This window comes from Daucus carota, chromosome 7 (assembly GCF_001625215.2).
Source record: "Daucus carota subsp. sativus chromosome 7, DH1 v3.0, whole genome shotgun sequence".
NCBI classification, from domain to species: domain Eukaryota; kingdom Viridiplantae; phylum Streptophyta; class Magnoliopsida; order Apiales; family Apiaceae; genus Daucus; species Daucus carota.
The window spans coordinates 37,931,323-37,955,039 of NC_030387.2; the positions used below are offsets into that span (position 1 = coordinate 37,931,323).

Here is a 23,717-nt window from a genome sequence, read left to right on the forward strand (position 1 = left end):
ATAATAACATTCAACATGATCATTTTATACCTGATTTGATAAATCACATTGAACATATAAGAAGATTCACCAACATATATCTCGATTAAACATCAATAATTTTGAAGAATTCCAAAATTTCTAAAACAGTAATTCAAAAATCCAACCAAATATGAAAACTCGGTATAAATGATACAACACAACATCTATTTTACTCGATGTATAATTAAATAATATTATAAATTACTACAAATTTTTGGGTACGAATTATCACGTTTCAAAGTCTGGATACTAATTTGCTAATGATCCATCCGGGATTATAAAATGCAATAATCTCGTGAAAATATTAATATTTGATTAAAGTTTCTAGCCTTCCTAACCTGGGGCTGTCAATTGATTTGGCGAACAAAATCTGCACGCGCGTTCTCTTTTTGTTCCCAACCTCCCTATGTTGAAAACTTGGAATCAGTTCATAAATCTCTCTGTTTCAATCTCTCTCTCCCCTTGAAACAGAGAGATTTATGTATAAATTCTCCGGCCTTACCAAAGATTATTTCCTCCTGGTAATTTCAATGTTCATTCCCAGCTTCTTTGTTTTCTTTTTGTAATAATTTAATACATTTCGTACTACATTTTCAATACATACCTTATGCATGCAAACAAAACACTGAACACATAATAATCTGTGTCTGATAAACTTTAATTCATGATTATTTATTTTTTGTGACAATTTAGGCTATGTTCCTCAGAAATGAGTATCTGTTCTAATAGGATTTCCGCGGATAACTGACGATAAATCCACCATTCGGGCTATCAAATCGAATCATTCATGGCTGTCAGAATAGGAGCCCTTGAAGATGTGGCAATGGAGAGGGGGCATGACGAAAACTTTTTCGTGTCGGTTAGGTTGCGGCCTTTGAATCAGAAGGAGATTGCAACAGATGATGTTTCAGATTGGGAATGTGTAAATGACAATACCATTATCTACAAGAATAATGATTTTTTCGTTCCTGACAGATCTTTGCGTCCTACTGCTTATAAATTCGGTATGCAAATATATCTTGCATTAGGTTTGTTTATTCTAATTTAAGATTGTACATCACAAGGGCTGCGAAATGGCTGAGATGGTTGCCGTGGAGCTGAAGCATGCCCTATAAATTCTGAATTTAAAGTATATGATATCTGCTCGATAAAATTTGTATATAGTTCTAGCTGAGAATTCTTGATAAGCTGTTTGTATGTTTATACACACCTTTAATACATAGACCATATTATATTTCTTTTTGTGCGCAAGAAGTGTGTTCTCTGTTTAATTATCTATAGTTGTAGGCTTGTTGCAGTTATCCTTGCAAAGTTCTGTTTCTTTATCTGTTCTTTTAGCGGTTTTTTTTTTGGTGTCTAGACAGAGTTTTTAGTCCAGACTGCTCCACGAGACAGGTTTACATGGAAGGAGCAAGGGAAATTGCCCTTTCAGCTGTCAACGGTATCAATTGTGAGTATCCATTTTTTTCTTTTTCTTCCCACTTCTAATTCCACATGGATCTCAACAATCATTTCTAATTGTAAAATCATGTATAGCAAGTATATTGGCATATGGACAAAGGAGCAGCGGAAAGACATACACCATGAGGGGCATTGCTGAGTATATCATATCAGATATTTATGACTACATAGAGAAGGTAACTAATTCCCGGTTTATCATTAAGACGATGTATATTCAATGCTGAAATCAATCTCTTCTCCCTAGTGCATTGATTGTTTATGGATGTGATATTGCTAGCACATGGATAGAGAATATCGTTTAAAGTTCTCTGCTATGGAAATAGACAATGAATCTGTCAGAGACGTACTCAGCACAGATAGCTCTCCACTCAGGCTTCTAGATGATCCAGAGGTAAATACCATCCCTGAAACATACTGCTATAGGTTTATTCCGTTGCATGACTTCTGAGTTTCACCTACTTTAACAGAGAGGCACTACTGTTGAGAATCTAACAGAAGCAACTCTGCGGGACTGGAATCATGCGAAAGAGCTTCTTTCTGTCTGTGAAGGTAAGGACATGTAGCTTTTCTGGAGTTCTGTATATTGTGTTCGAAGGCTGATATGTCATTGTGCATTCTGCAGCTCAGAAGCAGAAAGAGGAGACCTCGCTAAATGGTACAAGCTCCAGATCTCATCAAATCATTAGGCTGGTACTATTTTTTATTAGCCTAAAGTTTCTTTAAATACTTTTTAGTGTGGTTGCATCCCTTTGGATATCGACTTCTACTTACCTTGATCAATTGATTCCACAGACAATTGAGAGTTCTGGACGTGATCTTTCAGGCAATGAGAACCCAAGCACCATTTTCGCTTCTTTGGTATGTTCTTATGTATATAGAGAAGAAATGAACAGAGCAACAGTTTCTATTACGACTTCTAGGTTTAAAGTGATCACACATTAATATTATGTTTTTATTTGTATGCAGGATTTAGTAGATCTTGCTGGAAGTGAGCGGGCACTAACTCATTCATTTTCAGCTGGTACCAGATCAAAGGAAGGTAGCCACGTGAATCGAAGTTTGGTTACCCTTGGAGCCGTCATCCGCAAATTAAGGTTTAACTTTTTAAAATTCTCTCTCGAGTTTATGATACTTAAAAACCTATTTTGATTGCTAGAAAAATTGGTAAATAGGATTAGTACATACTAACTGAAGAAAATATCTGCCCTAGGTGTAAGAAATCCCTAGTTGAACAAAAATAGGTGTGAGCAAGATGATTTCATGATGCTACTGAAGAAATGCATACAAAAAAAATATTGAGGACATGAATTGAGGAGTTACAGTTAAGAAAAAGAGAGGGGGAATAAAATATGAAACTGAAATAGAGTGAAACACGTCAACAAAAATTAAAGAAAAACAAACAAGCAAAATGAAGCTTGTGAGAAAAGAGGCTAGCGACATCCTCCTGTTGGAGTGATTCCCTAGCTACTTCACTTGCCATATTTTACAAGATTGGAGATAGTGAGCATTGTAGGAGATGCTCTAACTCACTGGCGGCTGGCAACTGGTATCACGTATCAGGGTAGGTATTTGCACATGATATCTTGTATAATCGACATGCAGTACCAGGTTTAGCTTTGTGGACCTCACAGGTATAAATAACCGCTCGAGGATACCATTACATGCAGATCACAAGATATCATCTCTCACTTCAGTGCAACTATACTTCACTGTTGTTGCGAATGCGGAACCTCTAATCTGGATATAAAGTTGAAAAGTGGTGAGGGAAAGAATTGGCATCAGCACAGCAAATAGATAAAAGAAACTTAGTCATTGACAATTTAGTTGATTCTGTCTAGTAACAAAACACCATCTCCCATCATCGTCTGTCTATACGCCTGTGCTTGCAACACACAGCACACTCCTGTATTATACTTGTTTGGGGGAGGGTATGGCAAGCGTCCTTAAATTTTTTCAGAGCTTCACATGTGTGTTGGTGCCTTGTTCAAATTTGTTTCTCTTTTCTTTTTAAAAATTTGTACACATTTTCCTTGTCTGCTCTGTTCTGAAAGGTGGCAAACATTTACTCAAATTTTGTTGCTCTTATGCAGCAAAGGAAGGAATGGTCATGTTCCTTATAAAAATTCTAAGCTAACCCACATACTGAAAACCTCCTTGGGGGGCAACGCTAGGACTGCTATCATCTGTACAATGAGCCCCGCACGAAGTCAGGCTGAACAATCAAGAAATACTCTCTTGTTTGCGAGTCATGCCAAAGAAGTATCAACTAAGGCACAAGTTAATGTGATCATATCAGATAAAGCTTTGGCCAAATACATGCAAAGAGAATTAGCCAGGCTGGAGAGGGAGTTAAGTAGTCCAAGATCCAGTTTTGCAGAGTCAAAATTATCTGCACTTCTTAGACAGAAAGACCTTAAAATTGAAAAGGTAACCATTGAGTAGTTTTTTTTTTCCTGATATTTTAAACAAAGATGGTCATTCTAAAAAATTATCCAGATATTAAAAGAAACTGTGTTGGTAATATGAATATACCAGATGTCCTATATATCGGACTGGACAATGAGTCGAAGTTACTAAGACTACCATGTTACTAAACCAATTACGTTTAGTTTTGGTAATTGATACTAATTTCTGCTGTCGAGGACATCCATCGAGTCTTTTATTGGATTCACTAGCATGGCTTTTTATATAGCAAATTGTTATCTTGTTTCTATTCTGCTTGTATACTGGATTTTCTGATCTACTGCCGAATTTTTTGGCTACATTTCTTATTTAATGAATCAATCAGTTCAGTATACCTGTTAGTTTTTTCCCTTTACAAAAAGTATAACTATTTTAATATGGTCAGGTTCGGCTTTACAATGCTCAACCATGCTTTTTTCTGAAAGAAAAGATACTGCACTGTTTCTTGCAATGTCTTCCTGTATGTTTCTTTAGGCAATAGTTTGTATATGAACTATTAATTAGGCCAGATTATCTACATTACTGAGTCTTGGATATCCACCAAGCAGGAAAAAACCCTCACCATTTCATCATAATGACATATTGAATAGTGTAGACAGATGTAACAAGTGGACAACTCATACTGCTATTCGACCATTTAGGCCTTACGTTCTTTACAATTATTTCTCGGAAGTGACCTGTTTTTGAAGATTGCCTGTCATTTAAGTGAGAAATCATAATTGCGCCCTTAATAAAATTTTGATTGGGTAGAATGCAAAATTGCTCAAATAAAAGTAGCCTATCTTGAGCAAGGAAACATACTGCAGGTTTTGCACTGTATTTCTTCAAAAAGGGGTTATTTTAATTAACAAAGTTAGCCACTATATATTACTGCAGAAAATTTAATTTCATGTAGGAGTACATTATTCTAGATTTACATCCTCGCAGCATTCTTTTTTATTTAACTCATTTCGAGACATCACTGTTTGAATCGTATTATCCCGATAAAAATATGACTATATGTATCTACAGGTTAATTGCCTACAAATAATTACACTTCGGTTCATATATGTTCTCTATGTTTTATTATGTTGTATAGCTGGAGAAAGAGGTGAAAAATCTAAGACTGCAACGAGATGCTGCTAAATCAGAGGTTCATAATTTGCTACAGCAGATAAGTGATGAGCGACGTCCATCATCAAGGGTATATATATGCATCTAAGTAAATTCTTAGTCTTCTATATCTGTTTTCCATGCTATGTATTATCTGTTCAATTCCTGCAGGAAGGTTTTAGTCGCTATCCTCACCTGCGAATTCACCAATCAACAGATGATGAACATCTATCACAAGATCACGACAGAGCATTTGTCACAACTCGGGTTATTGATGACAGTAGTAGTGTCAGTGATAGCCAAGCAGAATCCCCTAGTATAAGAGTGTTTCGAAGTAAGGATGTATCTAATAAGCTTCTAATCAGCACTTCACAATTCAGTGAAAATGAATCAACTTACGGTATGGATGAAATTGATAACAAAAGTAATGATACCTTTGAGGAGGTACTTAAAGACGATACCAACAGTTATTCTGAAGCCAGCTGTTTTTCGGAAGATAATACTGAAAGTTCACCTTTTATGACTTTCAAAGAAGTAGAGACTGAACTCCAGAAAGGGGCTTTACCTGTATCGCAGGAATATCTAGAACGTGTCTCCTCTTTGGTGAAGGCAAACAATGACCACAAACCACCGAAAGGGGTCATGCAAGACTTAGCTGGTAGACCATTTGGTGAAGCTTCTGCACAGAATTACGATGCAAATCTTAATCCTCCTGCTGGTACCACTGAGATTGAACAGAAAGCATACGAGAAGACTAATGCAGATATTAGTAGGGATGCAGAAATGAAAATTACAGCTGAGCCTCAGCATGACGGCAACACTCGTGAATCCGCGGTGAGTTTTATTTTGTTATTAGTTTCCTAGTACTCCATTTCTCATTCTGTGACTCTATTAGAGGCAGTCCTCTCATATGATCAATATGCCAAAAGTAATGCTTCGAAAGTGTTTGTTTCCTCGCTTTCTGAGGAAAATAAGCACTTGTTCTTAATACACTGAGTACTTAGTTTTTGCCAAAACACTAAACCAAACACCCTTTGAGTCTCTTACTATGTAAATCCCACAGATATATCCTAAGATTAAGTAGTCACACCTGGATGTAAATAACATAAGTCATGAATTGAATTCACTTAATTCATCAGAGAACATTAAATTCTGAATTCCGTTTTTCTTCTGCCAAACATAATAGGAAACTAAGACTGAAGCAGGGTCTAATGGTTCTTCCAAGGGTGTTAAGGATGTTATTTTGGATTCAGCAGACGATGATTGGCGCTTGAAATTTAAAAGACTCCAAAGAGAAATCGTTAAACTTTGGGATGTTTGCAATGTGTCTTTACTGCATAGAACACATTTCTTTCTGCTATTTAGAGGTGAACCGAGTGACTGTATATACATGGAGGTCGAGCTTCAGAGGTTGTCACTCTTAAAGGAAAAAGTTTGTCGTTATATTCAAACTGGGAAACATGGCCAGGTTCTAACGTTAGCTTCAAGGTAAGACACGACAGTTCAAAGAATCTATTACACATTGTTGTACATTAAAATTCTTTAAATTACTTTTTGCACCATTTGTCATTCAACTTTAAACCATGCCAATCATTGTTGATTGCTCGGAATTAATATATACTTGCTAAAATTCTGGTAACAGTGCAAAAGCTCTAGCTCGTGAGAGGCAAATGCTGTGCTCTCAATTGCATAAACAACTATCTGAAGTAGAGAGGGAAAGCCTCTTCATGCAATGGGGCATTCCTTTAGATGGTAAACACAGGAGATTGCAGTTGGTTAACCGCTTATGGACTGAAACAGAAGATATGGATCATGCTGCTCGCAGTGCTGATGTTGTCTTCAAGGTGGTTGGACCAGCTACACGCGACAAGAGTTTCAGGGAGATTTTCGGCCTTAACTTTAATAACTGGGGCTCGAGAAAAAAACGTAGCCTTAGGGAAAGCCTATCATTGATACTGTAATGTCTTTGTACATCCTCAGAGGAAATAGTTTTGCGTACATGGCCATAAACCTCGACTAGTTCATGCAATTTGACTTGTTAGAGGTACCACTTGGAGCTACTAACCTCAAGTTTTCCTGCAACCAAAAATTAAATAAAAATTATGTCTATTAAATCAACTAGTGAATAAAGCCGCGCTTCGCGGCGGCGTTATAAATTTTGATACGAATTAATATTATAATAGCATAAAAATTATTTTGAGTCATCTTCCCATCAAATATATCAATAATAAAAAAATATATTATAATTAGTATAAAAATTTGTTTAAGTGTCATCCTGTCAAACACAATACTAATAATAAAATTAGTTCGAACCGCCCTCCCGTCAAACAAAATATTAATCCATAATTATTATTTTTATGATAAAATTAAATATTATAATTTAGATCAAAATTAGTCTGAGCCGCTTCCTTGTCAAACACAATACTAATAACAAAACATTATAATTTAGATTTTAGTTTGAGTCGCCTTACTGTCAAACGCAATACTAATAAAACTTATTCTAATTATGATAAAATTAACGATTATAATTGGATAAAAATTATTTTGAATAGTTGTCCCGTTTTAACAAAAAAAATATATTCTAACATAAATAAAAAATTATTTTAGCCACTTTCTCGTCAAACATAATACTAATAGAAAAATTATAATTATTTAGATAAAAATTAGTTTGGGCCGCCTCCCGTGCCCGTCAAACACAATACTAATCACGAATCATATATATTATCATAAAATCAATATATGATTCCTATTTTATATATCCTATTTTATTTGTTAACTATTTTTATTTTATGATTCCTATTTATTAGTTAAAAATTATCATTCTTTTATGTTTCTAACTTTTAGTCTATGAGTTTTTCTTAATGATTATTATCTATACAATCTTTTATTTTCAATTCAAATTTTAAGAAAATTATAAGACTAAACCGAAAATAAAATAGTACGTATTATCTTACAAATCTTAAATGTAAATTGTATTTTATCTATGATTGTTTGTTTAAATAAATATAATCCTCTTCCGGTTAGGATTCCTAAATAAGAAAAGAATCGTATTATCCTTGGAATCCAAAAAGAAAAGAATTAAATTACCTTTTGTAATCTTTGAACCTGATTTTTTAAATTATAATTATATTTTGTATCCAAAATTTAAAAAAATTATAAGACTAAATCGAAAATAAAAATTGTAAGTACATATTACAGTACAAATCTTAAATATAATTTTTAGCCACTTTCCCGTCAAACATAATACTAATAGAAAAATTATTATTATTTAAATAAAAATTGGTTTGGGCCGCCTCCCGTGCCCGTCAAACACAATAATAATCAAGAATCTTTTACATTATCATAAAATCAATATATGATTCCTATTTTATATATTCTATTCTATTTTATTTGTTATTTATTTTTATTTTATGATTCCTATTTATTAGTTAAAAATTATTATTATTTATGTTTCTAACTTTTTTGCTATGAGTTTTTTTTAATGATTATTATCTTTACAATCCTTTATTTTCAATTCGAAATTTAAGAAAATTATGAGACTAAATCGAAAATAAAAATTGTACATATTACCTTACCAACCTTAAATATAAATTGTATTTTATGTATGATTGTTAGTTTAAATAAATATAATCCTATTCCTTTTAGGATTCCTAAATAAAAAAAGAATTTTATTACCTTTAGAATCCGAAAAGAAAAGAATTGTATTAACTTTTGGAATCCTTGAACCTGATTTTTTAAATTATAATTATATCTTCTATCCAAAATTTAAAAAAATTATAAGACCAAATTTTATTGTACGTACATATTACCTTACAAATCTTAAATATAATTTTTAGCCACTTTCCCGTCAAACATAATACTAATAAAAAAATTATTATTATTTAGATAAAAATTAGTTTGGGCCGCCTCCCGTGCCCATCAAACACAATACTAATCAAGAATAATTTACATTATCATAAGATCAATAGATGATTTCTATTTTATATATCATATTTATTTGTTAATTATTGTTGCCGAGAGTAAATATAGACACATAATATGTTAAAACGATTTGAGTTCAAAGTTTCTTACACGACTTCTAAAGATTTAAAGATTTGATGAGAATTTCATCTTTAGAATTTAATAAGAGATACTAAATAAGAAAAGAATTGTATCATTTTTAGAATTCAATAAGAAAATAGTTGTATTACTTTTAGAATTCTTGAACCTGATTTTTTGAATTATAACTATATTTTATATCCGAATTTAAGACGGCGGCGTTATAAATTTTGATATGAATCATAAAAATTATTTCGAGTCATCTTCCCGTTAAACATATCACTAATAAAAAAATATTATAATTAGTATAAAAATTTGTATAAGTGGCCATCATGTCAAACACAATACTAATAATAAAATTAGTTCGAATTTCCCTCCCGTCAAAGACAATATTAATCCATAATTATTATTTTTAAGATAAAATTAAATATTATAATTTAGATCAAAATTAGTTTGAGCCGCTCTCATGTCAAACACAATACTAATAACAAAATATTATAATTTAGATATTAGTTTGAGTCGCTTTACTGTCAAACACAATATTAATAAAATTATTCTAATTATGATAAAATTAAAAATTATAACTGGATAAAAATTAATTTGAACCGCGGTACCGTTTTAACAAAAAAAATATTATAACATGGACAAAAAATTATTTTAGCCACTTTCCCGTCAAACATAATACTAATAGAAAATTTATTATTATTTAGATAAAAATTAGTTTGGGCCGCCTCCCTTGCCCGTCAAACACAATACTAATCAAGAATCATTTACATTATTATAAGATCAATATATGATTCCTATTTTATATATCCTATTTTATTTTGTAATTATTTTGAACTGCCGTTTTAACAAAAAAAAAATTATAACATAGATAAAAATTATATTAGCCACTTTCCCGTCAAACATAATACTAATAGAAAAATTATTATTATTTAGATAAAAATTAGTTTGGACCGCCTCCTTTGCCCGTCAAACACAATACTAATCAAGAATCATTTACATTATTATAAAATCAATATATGATTCTTATTTTATATATCCTATTTTTTTGTTAATTATTTTTATTTTATGATTCCTATTTATTGGTTAAAACCTGATTTTTTAAATATAATTCTATTTCTTTTAGGAATACTAAATAAGAAAAAAATTGTATCATCTTTAGAATTCAATAAGAAATACTAAATAAAAAGGAAAAGAGTTGTATCATCTTTAGAATTCAATAAGAAAAGAGTTGTATTACTTTTAGAATTCCTGAACCTGATTTTTTGTATTATAATTATATTTTCTATCCGAAATTTAAGAAAAATCAGAAGAATGAATCGAACAATTGTAGAGACGCCCGCATCTTCCTTTATATATATATACTAGCGAAAAAAGCCGCGCTTCGCGGCGGCGTTATGAATTTTTTTTAAATTTAGACAAAAAAATTATTTTAGCTACTTTCCCGTCAAACATAATACTAATAAAAAAAAATTATTATTTAGGTAAAAATTAATTTGGGCCGCCCTCCCCTTAAACACAATACTAATAAATAATCTTTTTTATAAATTTTGATACGAAATAATATTATAATTCCATAAAATTTATTTTCAGTCGTGTTCCCGTTAAACATATCTTCAATATATCTTATCGAAAATAAGAATTGTATATATTACTTTACATATCTTAAATATAAATTGTATTTTATCTATTATTATTAGTTTGAATAAATATAATCCTATTTCTTTTAGAATTACTAAATAAGAAAAAAATTGTATCATCTTTAAAATTCAATAAGAAATACTATTGTATCATCTTTAGAATTTAATAAGAAATACAAAATAAGAAAAGAACTGTATCATCTTTAGAATTAAATAAGAAAAGAATTGTATTACTTTTAGAATTCTTCGCGCTTCGCGGCGGCGTTATAAATTTTGATATAAATAATATAAAAATTATTTTGAGTCATTTTCCCGTTAAATATATCACTAATAAAAAACATTATAATTAGTATAAAAATTTGTATAAGTGGCCATCATGTCAAACACAATACTAATGATAAAATTAGTTCGAACCCCCCTCCCGTCAAAGACAATATTAATCAATAATTATTATTTTTATGATAAAATTAAATATTATAATTTAGATCAAAATTAGTTTGAGCCGACATAGATAAAAATTATATTAGCAACTTTTCCGTCAAACATAATACTAATAGAAAAATTATTATTATTTAGATAAAAATTAGTTTGGGCCGCCTCCCGTGCCCGTCAAACACAATACTAATCGAGAATCATTTACATTATTAAAAAATCAATATATGATTCTTATTTTATATATCCTATTTTTTTGTTAATTATTTTTATTTTATGATTCTTATTTATTAGTTAAAAATTATTATTCTTTTACGTACCTAATTTTTTTGCTATTAGTTTTTTTGATGATTAATATCTTTACGATCTTTTATTTTCTATACGAAATTTAAAATAAAATTTTAAGACTAAATCGAAAATAAAAATCATACGTATTACCCTACAAATCCTAAATATAAATTGTATTTTATCTATGATTGTTAGTTTAAATAAATTTAATCCTAGGATTCCTAAGTAAGAAAAGAATTGTATCAAAGAAAAGAATTGTATTAACTTTTGCAATCCTTGAACCTGATTTTTTAAATATAATTCTATTTCTTTTAGGATTACTAAATAAGAAAAAAATTGTATCATCTTTAGGATTCAATAAAAAATATTAAATAAAAAGGAAAAGAATTGTATCATCTTTAGAATTCAATCAGAAAAGAGTTGTATCACTTTTAGAATTCTTGAACCTTATTTTTTAAATTATAATTATATTTTCTATCCGAAATTTAAGAAAAATTAGAAGACGCTTCGCGGCGGTGTTATAAATTTTGATACGAATCAATTAATATTATGATAGCATAAAAATTATTTTGAGTCATCTTCCCATCAAACATACCACTAACAAAAAAAAAATTATAATTAGTATAAAAATTTGTTTAAGTGACCATCTTGTCAAATACAATACTAATAATAAAATTAGTTCGAACCGCCCTCCCATCAAAGACAATTATTTTGAATTGTTGTCCTGTTTTAACAAAAATATATAATATAAAATAGATAAAAAATTATTTTAGCCACTTTCCCATCAAACATAATGCTAATAAAAAAATTATAATTATTTAGATAAAAATTAGTTTGGGCCGCCTCCCGTACCCGTCAAACACAATACTAATCACGAATCATTTACTTTATCATAAAATCAATATATGATTCCTATTTATTAGTTAAAAGTTATCATTCTTTTATGTTTCTAACTTTTTTTCAATGAGTTTATTTAATGATTATTATCTATACAATCTTTTATACTCAATTCAAAATTTAAGAAAATTATAAAACTAAATCGAAAATAAAAATGGTGAGTATTACCTTACAAATCTTAAATATACTATTACCTTACAAATCTTAAATATAAATTGTATTTTATCTATGATTGTTAGTTTAAATACTAATAATCCTATTCCCTTTAGGATTCCTAAATAAGAAAAGAATTGTATTACTTTTTGGAATCTTTAAACCTGATTTTTTAAATTATAATTATATTTTCTATCCGAAATTTAAGAAAATTATAAGACCAAATCAAAAATAAAAATTATACGTACATATTACCTTACAAATATATAATTTTTATCGACTTTCCCGTCAAACAGAATACTAATAGAAAAAATATTATTATTTAGATAAAAATTTGTTTGGGCCGCCTCCGTGCCCGTCAAACACAATACTAATCAGGAATCATTTACATTATCATAAAATCAATATTTGATTCCTATTTTATATATCCTATTTTATTTGTTAATTATTTTTATTTTATGATTCCTATTTATTAGTTAAAAATTATTATTCTTTTATGTTTCTAACTTTTTTGCTATGAGTTTTTTTAATGATTATTATCTTTACAATTCTTTATTTTAAATTCGAAATTTAAGAAAATTATAAGACTAAATCGAAAATAAAAATTGTATGTATTACCTTACCAATCTTAAATATATATTGTATTTAATCTATGATTGTTGGTTTAAATAAATATAATCCTATTCCTCTTAGGATTCCTAAATAAGAAAAAAATTGTATTACCTTTAGAATCCAAAAAGAAAAGAATTATATTAACTTTTGGAGTCCTTGAACCTGATATTTTAAATTATAATTATATTTTCAATCTGAAATTTAAGAAAATTATAAGGAAATTTTTTATTATTTTTGGAATCCAATAAAAAATGAATTGTATTAACTTTAAGATATGTGAATTTGATTTTTTGAATTATAATTTTATTTTCTATTTGAAATTCAAGAAAATTATAAGATTAAATCCAACTATTATCGAGATTGGTTGGAAGTCCATGCATACTATTTGAATGAGGTTGTGAAGATCTCAAAGATGTTTTCTCATAGATATGTATAATTTTTTAAAAAAATTAATAAAATAAGATTATTAATTTTGTAACTTTTGAAAATAAGAATTGCATTTTTTAATTATAATTGTTCAATAATTGTTCTTTTGAACAAATAGAATCCTACTCTTTTATGATTCCTAAATAAGTAAAAGAATTGTACTATCTTTGCAATTCTTTTATCTGTACAATACTTGAACCTGATTTTTAGATTATAATTCTATTTTTATCTATACAATACTTTTATAATTCTTGAATCTGATTTTTTGAATTATAATCATATTTTCTATCCGAAATTTAAGAAAAATTAGAAGACTGAATCGAACAATTCTAGAGACGCCCTGCATCCTCCTTTATATATATCACAATTATGATTACGTATATAGTATTAAATTATTCGATTTATTTGATGAATATCAACATATTACGATTATTCCTAATAACCTATCCGAAGGTATTAGGTTAGACAATGGTATGATAAGATGTTGATTGTTGGCGAGAGTAATATAGACATATTATATGTTAACACAATTTGAGTTCGAAGTTCCTCACACGACATTCAATTCAATAAGAAATACTAAATAAGAAAAGAATTGTATCATCTTTAGAACTCAATAATAAAAGAATTGTATCACTTCTAGAATTCTTGAACCTATTTTTTGAATTATAACTATATTTTCTCTCCGAAATTCAAGAAAAATCAGAAGACTGAATCGAGCAATTCTGGAGACGCCCGCATCCTCCTTTATATATATATACTAGCCTTAAACCCGTGCAAAGCACGGGCGACTATGTAATTGTATATTTATTATTTATAATTTTAATTTTAATATTATTTAATTAGTGTTTTAGTATTAATGAATTAAAATTTTATTAAATTATATTAATTGGATAATTATATTCATTCCTGAAAATTTAACTAATTATAAATTATATTTAGAAAAGGAATGGTGGAGTTTTTATTATCTCCTGGTACATGACAAAGTGTTTGTAATTTGAACAATATGAAACTGTTTAATGGTGTAAGGGGAATAGAACTCTACTTGTTGCAGACTTGTAGTTATAAAGGGAAATGACCGAACCAAAATTTTGGACGACTACAAATTATACCTATGTTGGCTTATTATATTATAGTACTAGCCTTTAACCCGTGCGAAGCACGGGCGGGTAGATAGTTTGTGATTTATTATTTATAATTTATATTTTAATATCATTTTATTAGTATTTTAGTATTAATGAATTGAATTTTAATTAAATTATATTAACAAATTAATTATATTTTCTCACAAAAATTCAGCTTTTATAATTTATTATCTATTTATAAATATTTTGTTGTTATTAATATGTAGATACTATATTTATTGTGTTATGGATTAGAGTTAAAAAGAGTTATACGAAGGATCTTGTTTTTAAAAAGAATATTCAAAATTGTATATTTATAACTTTATTTTTAATGTCATTATAATTTTTTTATGAAATATTATATGATGATGTATTGTGATGAGTGTTTTTAGTATAATAGAGTTGCACATGTTATAGAATTCTAGTTCCAGAGGTAGTAGCAAAACAAAAAAACATAACTAAGACATGACCATACCAAAAATTTGTACGACTACAAATTATACCCATGTTGGCTTATTATAGTATAGTATAGATTATAGTATAGATTGATATATTGATTGATTGATTATTGGAATCTCCTCTCAAATAATCCTTTCTGTGTTTTTTCCCAGTGCTGTTTCTTCATTATGATAAATGACAGGGGAATTGAAGATGAGTTTTCTCGTTGCTCAAATTTAAAATATGACATTTTCAGGATGTTATATCATATTTTTTTCAGACGAGGACGAATATATTTTGAAAGGGCCTAATTGTCATCGGCACTTTAGACATCCATTCTATGAGTTTTTTCTTTCCGTGATAAAAAAAAATTGTGTATCAATGTTGTAAGTGACATCTCTCATAACGAAATACTTCTTTATGAGATAAAAATGAAACAGATTTTATTTTTAGAATCATTTATTTTTTATGTTTCGAACAATATATCAGAGAATTATGAGTTCTATATTTATTTGGAGAGAAAGACATGACTCGAAAGTGCTGTGATAAAAAAATTGCTTGTCCTTAAATTAAATTTAGGAGTGAAGACTAATTCCATGGACGAGGATTCTGCGACAAACGAGAGGCGATCCGGCAAGATTTAGGGGAAGCAACAACCCCAACAAGACTGTGAATATTGATTTAAAAATAATAATGCTAACTCTAATGATCAGTTTCTGAGTCGTCGGGCAGACAACACAAATTTGAATCGAAATGTCTCAGATAACCCAAATGGAAAAAAAATGTTCATAATAATAATTTAAGACACTATTTTATATTGTTTTCAATTGTTCTCCAGGATATCAATTATATCACGTTTGTATGTGTAAATTTTTCCTAAAACATCATTTAAAGTTGCGTTTTGCTCCAAAACACAATTAATATTGTACTTATAATTTTTTAATTTCTTTGAGACATAACTTTAATCTTACATTTTTGATGTAAAACACCACTTAATCGTGTATTTGAATAAAAACATTTAACGCCACTTTAGATTGCGTTTTACAATGTTATTGGAGATCATTTTTCCGATTAGTGTAATTTAGGATATTAGTTATAAAATTATACTATTCAGTTCTATCTGCGAAAGCAGAGATTCTTAATAAATACGGAAAGGAAGATTAAAATGATATTAATATTGCTAAATATTAATAAAAATATGATTAATTCTCCATTTGTTAAAATTAAGATTACATTTGAATATATCAATTAAATCCTTCTCCCAACAAAAATAATGATGGCATACAATCAATTCCTTCTTGGAACTCTGATTTTAATTATGTTTGACTAATGAAATGTTTTGTGATTTGAATTCTCCTAACAATTTAAAAAAACCGAATTAACGTGGGGCAATTATCAATCAAAATCAACGGGGGCAATCTCCTCTTTGAAATGTATAGCTTTTTCCTGTTTTTCCAACCACTTTGCCACTTTATCTGGTTTTGATGTTTGGAATAGTAATATTTTTCATATTTGCTTGACCCTTTTTATTGATTGTGTACTAGGGGAGAGCATGGGCCGGTTCGGCTCGGTTTCCGGATAAAACCGGAACCGCAACCATATATCTTCGGTTTTTAAAATCGAAAACCGCAACCGCCGGTTCGGATTCGGATTCGGTTTCGGTTTAAAAACCCCGGTTCGGTTATAATCGGTTCGGTTTCGGTTACAAAACCGACAAATATAAGAATGAAAAATAATATATGTATGAGACAAATTAATGCGCGTAATTTAGACATAATAATTAATATAAAATTAGAATTTAATAAAATAATAATATTTTATATAATGTTCAAAAGATTATGGTAAGCAGTGAGCATAGTCTGGTGTTAGAGTATTTATTTTCCGGTGACAATTGCTTTATTAACATCTAAGAAACAGAGTCCTGGATAGAGTGTTATCCAGTAACTAAAACAAAGCAGCTGGAAAATAAAATATAAGAGTATAAAAGCTTAAGCTTGATGAAGCTAATTAAAAAGTTTCAGAGGCTACCTCTCTGCTTGATATAATTATGTCAAGATATGCAAGTAATAACTCACAGAGTATATTACTATTATTTATGTAAAAGACTATTATTTATGTAAAAGACTTTGAGAAAGTTACGTGGAGAGTCTGGAGATTATAATTTGTAGTTTTTGTATATTATGTGAACTTATAACTTGAATAGCTTTTTTAATTTTCAAATTCGAAATAAATTAGATATTTATTATTAATAAATATATATAATATTTATTATTTAATTATTATTTTAATAATCGGTTCGGTTCGGTTTTTATCGGTTCGGTTGGAAGGTATAACCGGAACCGAATCATTTAAATCGGTTCGGTTTTTTATTTTTCGGTTTCGGTTTCGGATCGGTTATATTCGGATCGGTTTTCTCCGGTTTTTCCCGGTTTCGGTTCGGTTTCGGTTTCGGTTTAAAATCGGTTTTTTGCTCAGCCCTATTGTGTACTGTGTTTATGTTGTGACTAGCTAAGGTGAGGCGCCAAAAGCAAGGCACTAGCCAAATCATTGGCTCAATTTCTGTTTAAATTTACATTTGAACTTGAGAGGTTGTAGAGCACTTTTTCGTTTGACCGACTTGGGCAAAGTGGACCGATTATTTCGGACCTTTGTAAGTTCAAAATTTATGATTTAGTAATTATGTGACAAATGGATATTCTAAATTGGTTGTTTGAACAATTATATTATAGATTATTCATGATTTAACAAAAATATAATATTAAAATTAATTTTGATCGATTAATTATTTGAGTAATGAAATTAATTTTTATTAAAAATTTGCATAAAAAATGAGTCAGTCGAAAAAATAAATTTCACTAACTTTTGATTTTAAATTAGTTTTTGACTTATTTTTTAATTATAAATCAAGAATTCATACAAAAATCAATTAAAAGTAAAAAATACTTAATATCGGGCTAATAAACTCCGTCATAAAGCCTCCAAATCAAACACATTTTATATATATATTGTTTCACAACTCCATCCATTTTCAAAGATTTTTCGAAAAGTTATTTAAAAATCAGAAAAAGGACTTATATTCTAGCTCAAAAGATGAACATTATAGAGGAGGACGGAATCAATAATTTTGATATTTCGTTATTCAAAGTTGTATAATTCTTACCTGCAGTATGAATAAAAATTCCAACCGAATAATAAAATATTTTTCGAGGACCACAAGGGCCTCAAATCTCAATGATTCAGCCCATGCGTTACTAAAAAGTCACAACACAAAACATAGCCTAGCCCAGTCTTTCTCAAAAAAGTCGATTTTAAACTGTCTCGGAAAAAACAAAATACTAAATAAATACAACTACTCAGCACATTTACTACAAACAAACTGTTCACTCAGTCGCTAACACATGGTACTCTCTCACACTCCCAAGTGCCATTTCTCACTCTCTACTACTCCGGCGACTTCCCCTAACCTACACCCCTCACAAAATATCTCTAAACCCGTTTCGTAAAAATCGGAACTCGTCTCGACTCGGTTCGATTAATCGAACCGTATTGATTATAAAACTGTTAGGTTAATATTCGGTTTTCGAGTATTGTCACACTCATTTCAGAATGCCTAGTGCACTTGTTATTCTCGTGTTATTATTCTCTCATGCGCTCTTATCGTGCGCCGATACCGGCACGGAAATCGAGGCACTTAACTCGTTCAGACTCAGTCTGAACGATCCGCTCGGAGTTCTCAACGGCTGGGATCCGACAACTCGGTCGGCTCCGTGTGACTGGCGCGGCGTCACTTGTTTCAACGGCCGAGTTAGTGAGCTCCGGCTGCCTCGGCTGCAACTCAGTGGCCCACTCACTGATAAAATCGCTAACTTGCGCATGCTGCGTAAGTTAAGCCTCAGGTCTAACGGTTTTAACGGTACTATTCCTTCTTCTATCACTAAATGTACTCTGTTGAACTCTGTTTTTCTTCAGTACAACTCGTTTTCCGGCGAGATTTCGCCGGAGCTGTCGAATATAACGAATTTGTTGATTTTTAATGTCGCCGGAAATTCTCTCTCCGGCGAGTTTTCCGGCGAGCTTCCTCGGAGTCTCCGTGTGTTTGATGTTTCGTCTAATGCGTTTAGTGGTGAGATACCTAGGAGTCTGGCGAGTTTGTATAAGGTTCAGCTGATTAATTTGTCGTATAATCGGTTTTCGGGATCTATTCCGGCGAGTCTAGGTCAGCTTCAGAAACTAGAGTATTTGTGGCTAGATCATAATGTGTTAGAAGGTACGATTCCTTCAGCAATTGCGAATTGTACTTCGTTGGTGCATTTTAGTGCTGAGGGAAATTCGATAGGTGGAGTTATTCCAGCTGGCATTGGTGTTCTTCCGAAGCTGCAAGTTGTGTCGTTGGCGCATAATAATTTGTCTGGTTCGGTTCCAGTGTCGATGCTTTGTAATGTGTCTGTTTATCCCCCAAGTATCAGGAATGTGCAGCTAGGGTTTAATGGATTTACGGATATTATTGAGCCGCAAAACGGCACGTGTTCTAGCGCTTTGCAGGTTTTGGATCTTCAGCAGAATGAGATAAAAGGTGTGGTGCCTGTGTGGTTGATGAATGTGTCGAGTTTGACTATGTTGGATATTTCGGGGAATTTGTTTTTTGGCGCAGTACCTATTCAGATTGGGAATTTGTGGCGATTGGAGGAGTTAAGGATGGCTAATAATTCTTTGAGTGGTTTGGTTCCTGCCGAGATTAAAAGATGTGGAAATTTGCGTGTTCTTGATCTTGAAGGAAACCAATTTGTAGGGGAGATTCCTGATTTTTTGAGTGAAATTAAAGGTTTAAAGATGCTATCTCTTGGAGGCAATCAATTTTCAGGCGCTGTTCCTTCCAGACTTGGCAATCTCACTCAGCTAGAATCTTTGAACTTGAGGGATAATAATCTTAATGGAAGCTTGCCTGACGAGGTAACAAGTTTGAGCAATCTGACTGTGTTAAATCTTAAAGGAAATAAGTTATCAGGGGTAATCTCATCAAAGATTGGAAATTTACGAATGTTATCAGTTCTAAATTTGAGTGATGCTGGCTTTTCGGGTCCTATCCCTTCTAGTATTGGAACACTTTACAAGCTAACTACTCTTGATTTAAGTAAGCAAAATCTCTCTGGGAAGTTGCCATTTGATATTGCTGGTCTGCCCAACTTGCAAGTGATTTCATTGCAGGAAAATAAGTTGTCTGGTGATGTCCCCGAAGGGTTTAGTAGCTTGTTAGGATTAAGCTACTTAAACCTTTCGTCCAATGCCTTCTCTGGCCAAATTCCATCAACTTTTGGTTTTCTCAAGTCATTAACTGTTCTTTCCTTGTCCAACAATAACATTTCTGGTTCTGTTCCACCCGAACTTGGTAATTGTTCTGCTCTTCGTATATTAGATCTCGGTTCTAATTCTTTGAGTGGCCAAATTCCACCTGATTTATCTCGTCTATCGTATTTGACTGAGCTGGATTTGGGCAAGAACAATTTGACAGGGGAAATACCAGACGAAATATCCGAATGCTCTTCCCTAAAATCATTAGCATTGCAATCGAATCACCTTTCTGGTAATATTCCCAGCTCACTCTCTGGATTATTGAATCTCACATCCCTGGATCTCTCAGCAAACAATCTGAGTGGAGAAATTCCTGCAAATCTTACTATCATTCCAAATCTGATGAAACTTAACGTGTCAAGCAATAACCTAGAAGGTAAGATTCCTGCAATGCTTGGTGCTCAATTCAACCAGACATCATTTTCAGGGAACGGAGAACTTTGTGGAAAGCCACTAGATAAGAAATGTGAAGGGGAAAGTAGCAGTAACAGAAAGAAGAGAGTGATACTCTTAATGATTGTGGCTGCTAGTGGGGCTTGCCTTGCAGCATTCTGTTGCTTCTACACTTACAGCCTTCTGAAATGGCGAAAGAGATTGAAAGCAAAGGCAGCTGGAGAGAAAAAGTCTACTCCAACAAGGGCAAGTTCTGGTGGTCGAAGCAGTAGTGTAGATAATGGAGGACCAAAGCTTGTAATGTTCAATAACAAAATTACATTGGCAGAAACAGTAGAGGCAACAAGGCATTTTGATGAGGAAAATGTGCTGAGCAGAAACCAATATGGTTTAGTTTTTAAGGCCTGCTATGCTGACGGAATGGTACTCTCAATCCGAAGGCTTCCAAATGTACTACTGGATGATAACATGTTTAGAAAAGAAGCTGAAGCACTTGGCAGAGTGAAGCACCGCAACTTAACAGTTCTCCGTGGCTACTATACAGGGCCTGACCTCAAACTCCTCGTCTATGATTACATGCCAAATGGAAACCTCGCAACACTATTGCAAGAGGCATCTCACCAAGATGGCCATGTCCTGAACTGGCCAATGCGGCACCTCATTGCACTTGGTATTGCCCGTGGCCTAGCATTTCTTCATACAGCAGCCATGGTTCACGGAGACGTGAAGCCCCAAAATGTGTTATTTGATGCAGATTTCGAAGCCCATCTCGCAGATTTTGGCCTAAACAAGTTCACAGTTGCCCCTCCAGTTGAACCTTCTACCTCAACTTCTGTTGGAACTTTAGGTTATGTAGCTCCAGAAGTGATATTAACCTCCGAAACTTCAAATGAATCAGATGTTTACAGTTTTGGGATAGTATTGTTGGAGCTTCTTACAGGTAAAAGGCCTGTGATGTTCGGACAAGATGAAGACATCGTAAAATGGGTCAAAAAGCAATTGCAGAGAGGTCAAATTTCAGAGTTACTAGAGCCTGGATTACTCGAGTTAGACCCTGAATCATCAGAATGGGAAGAGTTCTTGCTGGGAGTTAAAGTTGGATTGCTATGCACTGTCCCAGATCCCTCCGACCGACCCACCATGGCCGATATCATCTTCATGCTTGAAGGTTGCCGCGTTGGTGCCGATATTCCATCATCAGCTGATCCAACAAACCACCATTCACCAGCTTAGACCATAATAAAAACCCGAGGAAAAACAAATCCTTCTAGTTTCTTTCTCATTTGATTTTAGCAGCTATTTCTTTGACATTTTTAATTATTCAACATTGTAGTTGTTAATTTAGAACTAGCTCTATTAAATTAGAGATTCAATCTCAAATCTTTTGCTCTGATTTGTTACTTCAATTGCCAGTTTTGCTTCTTGTTTATGCATATGCATATCTACATGTAATCTATTGATCTTGCAAATGAGCATAGACTTTTACACGTGTCCGAGTGTCAGATTTCACAATATCTTAAAATTTGTCTAAAATAAATATTATAGTGTTCATATTGATGTCCTAGTGTCGAGTGTTGAAATAAATGTTAACTGTCTATATTTATGTCCGAATGTTAAGTGTTCGAAGTTAACGCTCGAATGTAATGCAGGCAGCAGCTATACAATGATGTGGGGAGCCTGCTAAGCTTGCTATTCCCGCCAAAAAAGAAGCTGTGGAACTGTAGCCATCACGTGGGTACTTTTTGGTGCTTGTGACAGAGACTGAAAAACTAGCCGTTAATGCCTGGGAGGAATCTTTATTTATCTAACCCAATTTCTCTCTCACGCCCTTTTTATAGGAATTGATGATTGCACATGGCCCAGCTCTTCATCTACTGCAATTTAATTTAATTGGGTAGACCAAAAAGACCCACAGGATCAGCTAAGTGAAGGACATGGGCTCATGGGGTGATCCAGTTGATTGACCTCAATGTCCCACTCCTCCAATCAGTATGTCTTTTTGGGTTCATTATAAATTTTTTGTCATGTTATTTTTGTTTTTTCACTTCAATTTTGTGTGTTCATGTTCTGTCTTCTTGTGTACTATGTGTGGAACTTAGAAGCATTGGAATGTGTTTTGTTTGCTAAATAGTTTATTTGTGAGAACATGGAGAAAATGTTCCGTTAAATTTGAAATTATCTGCTAGTGCAAGTGACAGTTACGGAACTCTACTATATTATTTAATATTTTTACACATGCCAGCTTCTTTTAGAATTAAGTAGTTGTCGTATTGGTACCTTCTTTCTTGATTCCAGAAAAACTAACATATTTAATTGGTTCACGGTCTTCTAATCTAGATGTGGTTATTGTTTTTGCTGGTATTGCTGGAGTATGATGTTCTTGCTTTCTTGTTTAGTTGCTTTTATAGAATGTTCAATCATCGTTCTGTGTTCATCTATGCTTGCACTAATATTTAGTGATCTAAGAATCTAGTTAAATAGAAGCAAAAATCATATCAAAAAACCCTTTTTTAGAGATCAGATTTTCACTTAACTAAGAATGATTTGAGTTAATTGATAGATAAATATATAAGTTTTTGATTATATTAAAAATAGAATTATTAAGATTTAAACTCAAAATCAACTGATTATTGACGGTCAAAATTCATCGAAAGTAAAAACACGATATAAAAATATAAAATATATTAAAATTTTGAAACTAGTGGGGGCAACTTGCCCCAAACCTCACAATGTAGTTCTGTCCCTGTCCGAAAATTGAAAAAAAACCGAAATCAGAATTTAATAATAATATTAAACAAGGACGTGCCTGAAAAATATTTTAACTTCTAGAAACAAAAGATAACTAAGAACTGAAAAATTGTTTAATTTTCCCGTTCAGTCTGGGTTGGTC

At 31.6% G+C, this 23,717-nt stretch overlaps 2 protein-coding genes across 3 annotated transcripts; both read left to right on the top strand.

Moving 5' to 3' along the window:
* The first annotated feature begins 404 nt into the window (after nucleotides 1-404).
* LOC108195338 (kinesin-like protein KIN-7G) lies at nucleotides 405-7,114 on the top strand. 2 transcript variants are annotated; one of them, XM_017362298.2, is made up of 14 exons: nucleotides 405-542; nucleotides 715-1,025; nucleotides 1,382-1,471; nucleotides 1,558-1,658; nucleotides 1,760-1,873; nucleotides 1,950-2,031; nucleotides 2,105-2,172; nucleotides 2,275-2,340; nucleotides 2,449-2,576; nucleotides 3,573-3,909; nucleotides 5,024-5,128; nucleotides 5,209-5,871; nucleotides 6,224-6,525; nucleotides 6,680-7,114. In XM_017362298.2, the coding sequence occupies exons 2-14, from the start codon at nucleotides 809-811 to the stop codon at nucleotides 6,996-6,998; spliced, it is 2,592 nt and encodes an 863-aa protein (XP_017217787.1). In that variant the 5' UTR covers nucleotides 405-542; nucleotides 715-808; the 3' UTR covers nucleotides 6,999-7,114. The 2 variants fall into 2 exon arrangements, with proteins under 2 accessions (XP_017217787.1, XP_017217788.1); XM_017362299.2 differs by having other exon boundaries at nucleotides 430-542; nucleotides 751-1,025.
* Nucleotides 7,115-18,423: 11,309 nt separating this feature from the next.
* On the top strand, nucleotides 18,424-22,233 carry LOC108193178 (probable LRR receptor-like serine/threonine-protein kinase At4g36180). The gene has a single exon (XM_017359723.2). It carries the CDS (start codon nucleotides 18,692-18,694, stop codon nucleotides 22,058-22,060), a length of 3,369 nt encoding a protein of 1,122 aa, XP_017215212.1. The 5' UTR covers nucleotides 18,424-18,691; the 3' UTR covers nucleotides 22,061-22,233.
* Nucleotides 22,234-23,717: the final 1,484 nt, after the last annotated feature.

What these genes read in the sequence shown, in the direction of transcription:
- LOC108195338 (XM_017362298.2), top strand. Translation starts at nt 809, where the DNA reads ATGGCTGTCAGAATAGGAGCCCTTGAAGATGTGGCAATGGAGAGGGGG. An exon ending in TCCTACTGCTTATAAATTCG is followed by an intron (nt 1,026 to 1,381) that starts GTATGCAAATAT and finishes TTTGGTGTCTAG; the next exon opens with ACAGAGTTTTTAGTCCAGAC. An exon ending in GCTTCTTTCTGTCTGTGAAG is followed by an intron (nt 2,032 to 2,104) that starts GTAAGGACATGT and finishes TGCATTCTGCAG; the next exon opens with CTCAGAAGCAGAAAGAGGAG.
- LOC108193178 (XM_017359723.2), top strand. Translation starts at nt 18,692, where the DNA reads ATGCCTAGTGCACTTGTTATTCTCGTGTTATTATTCTCTCATGCGCTC.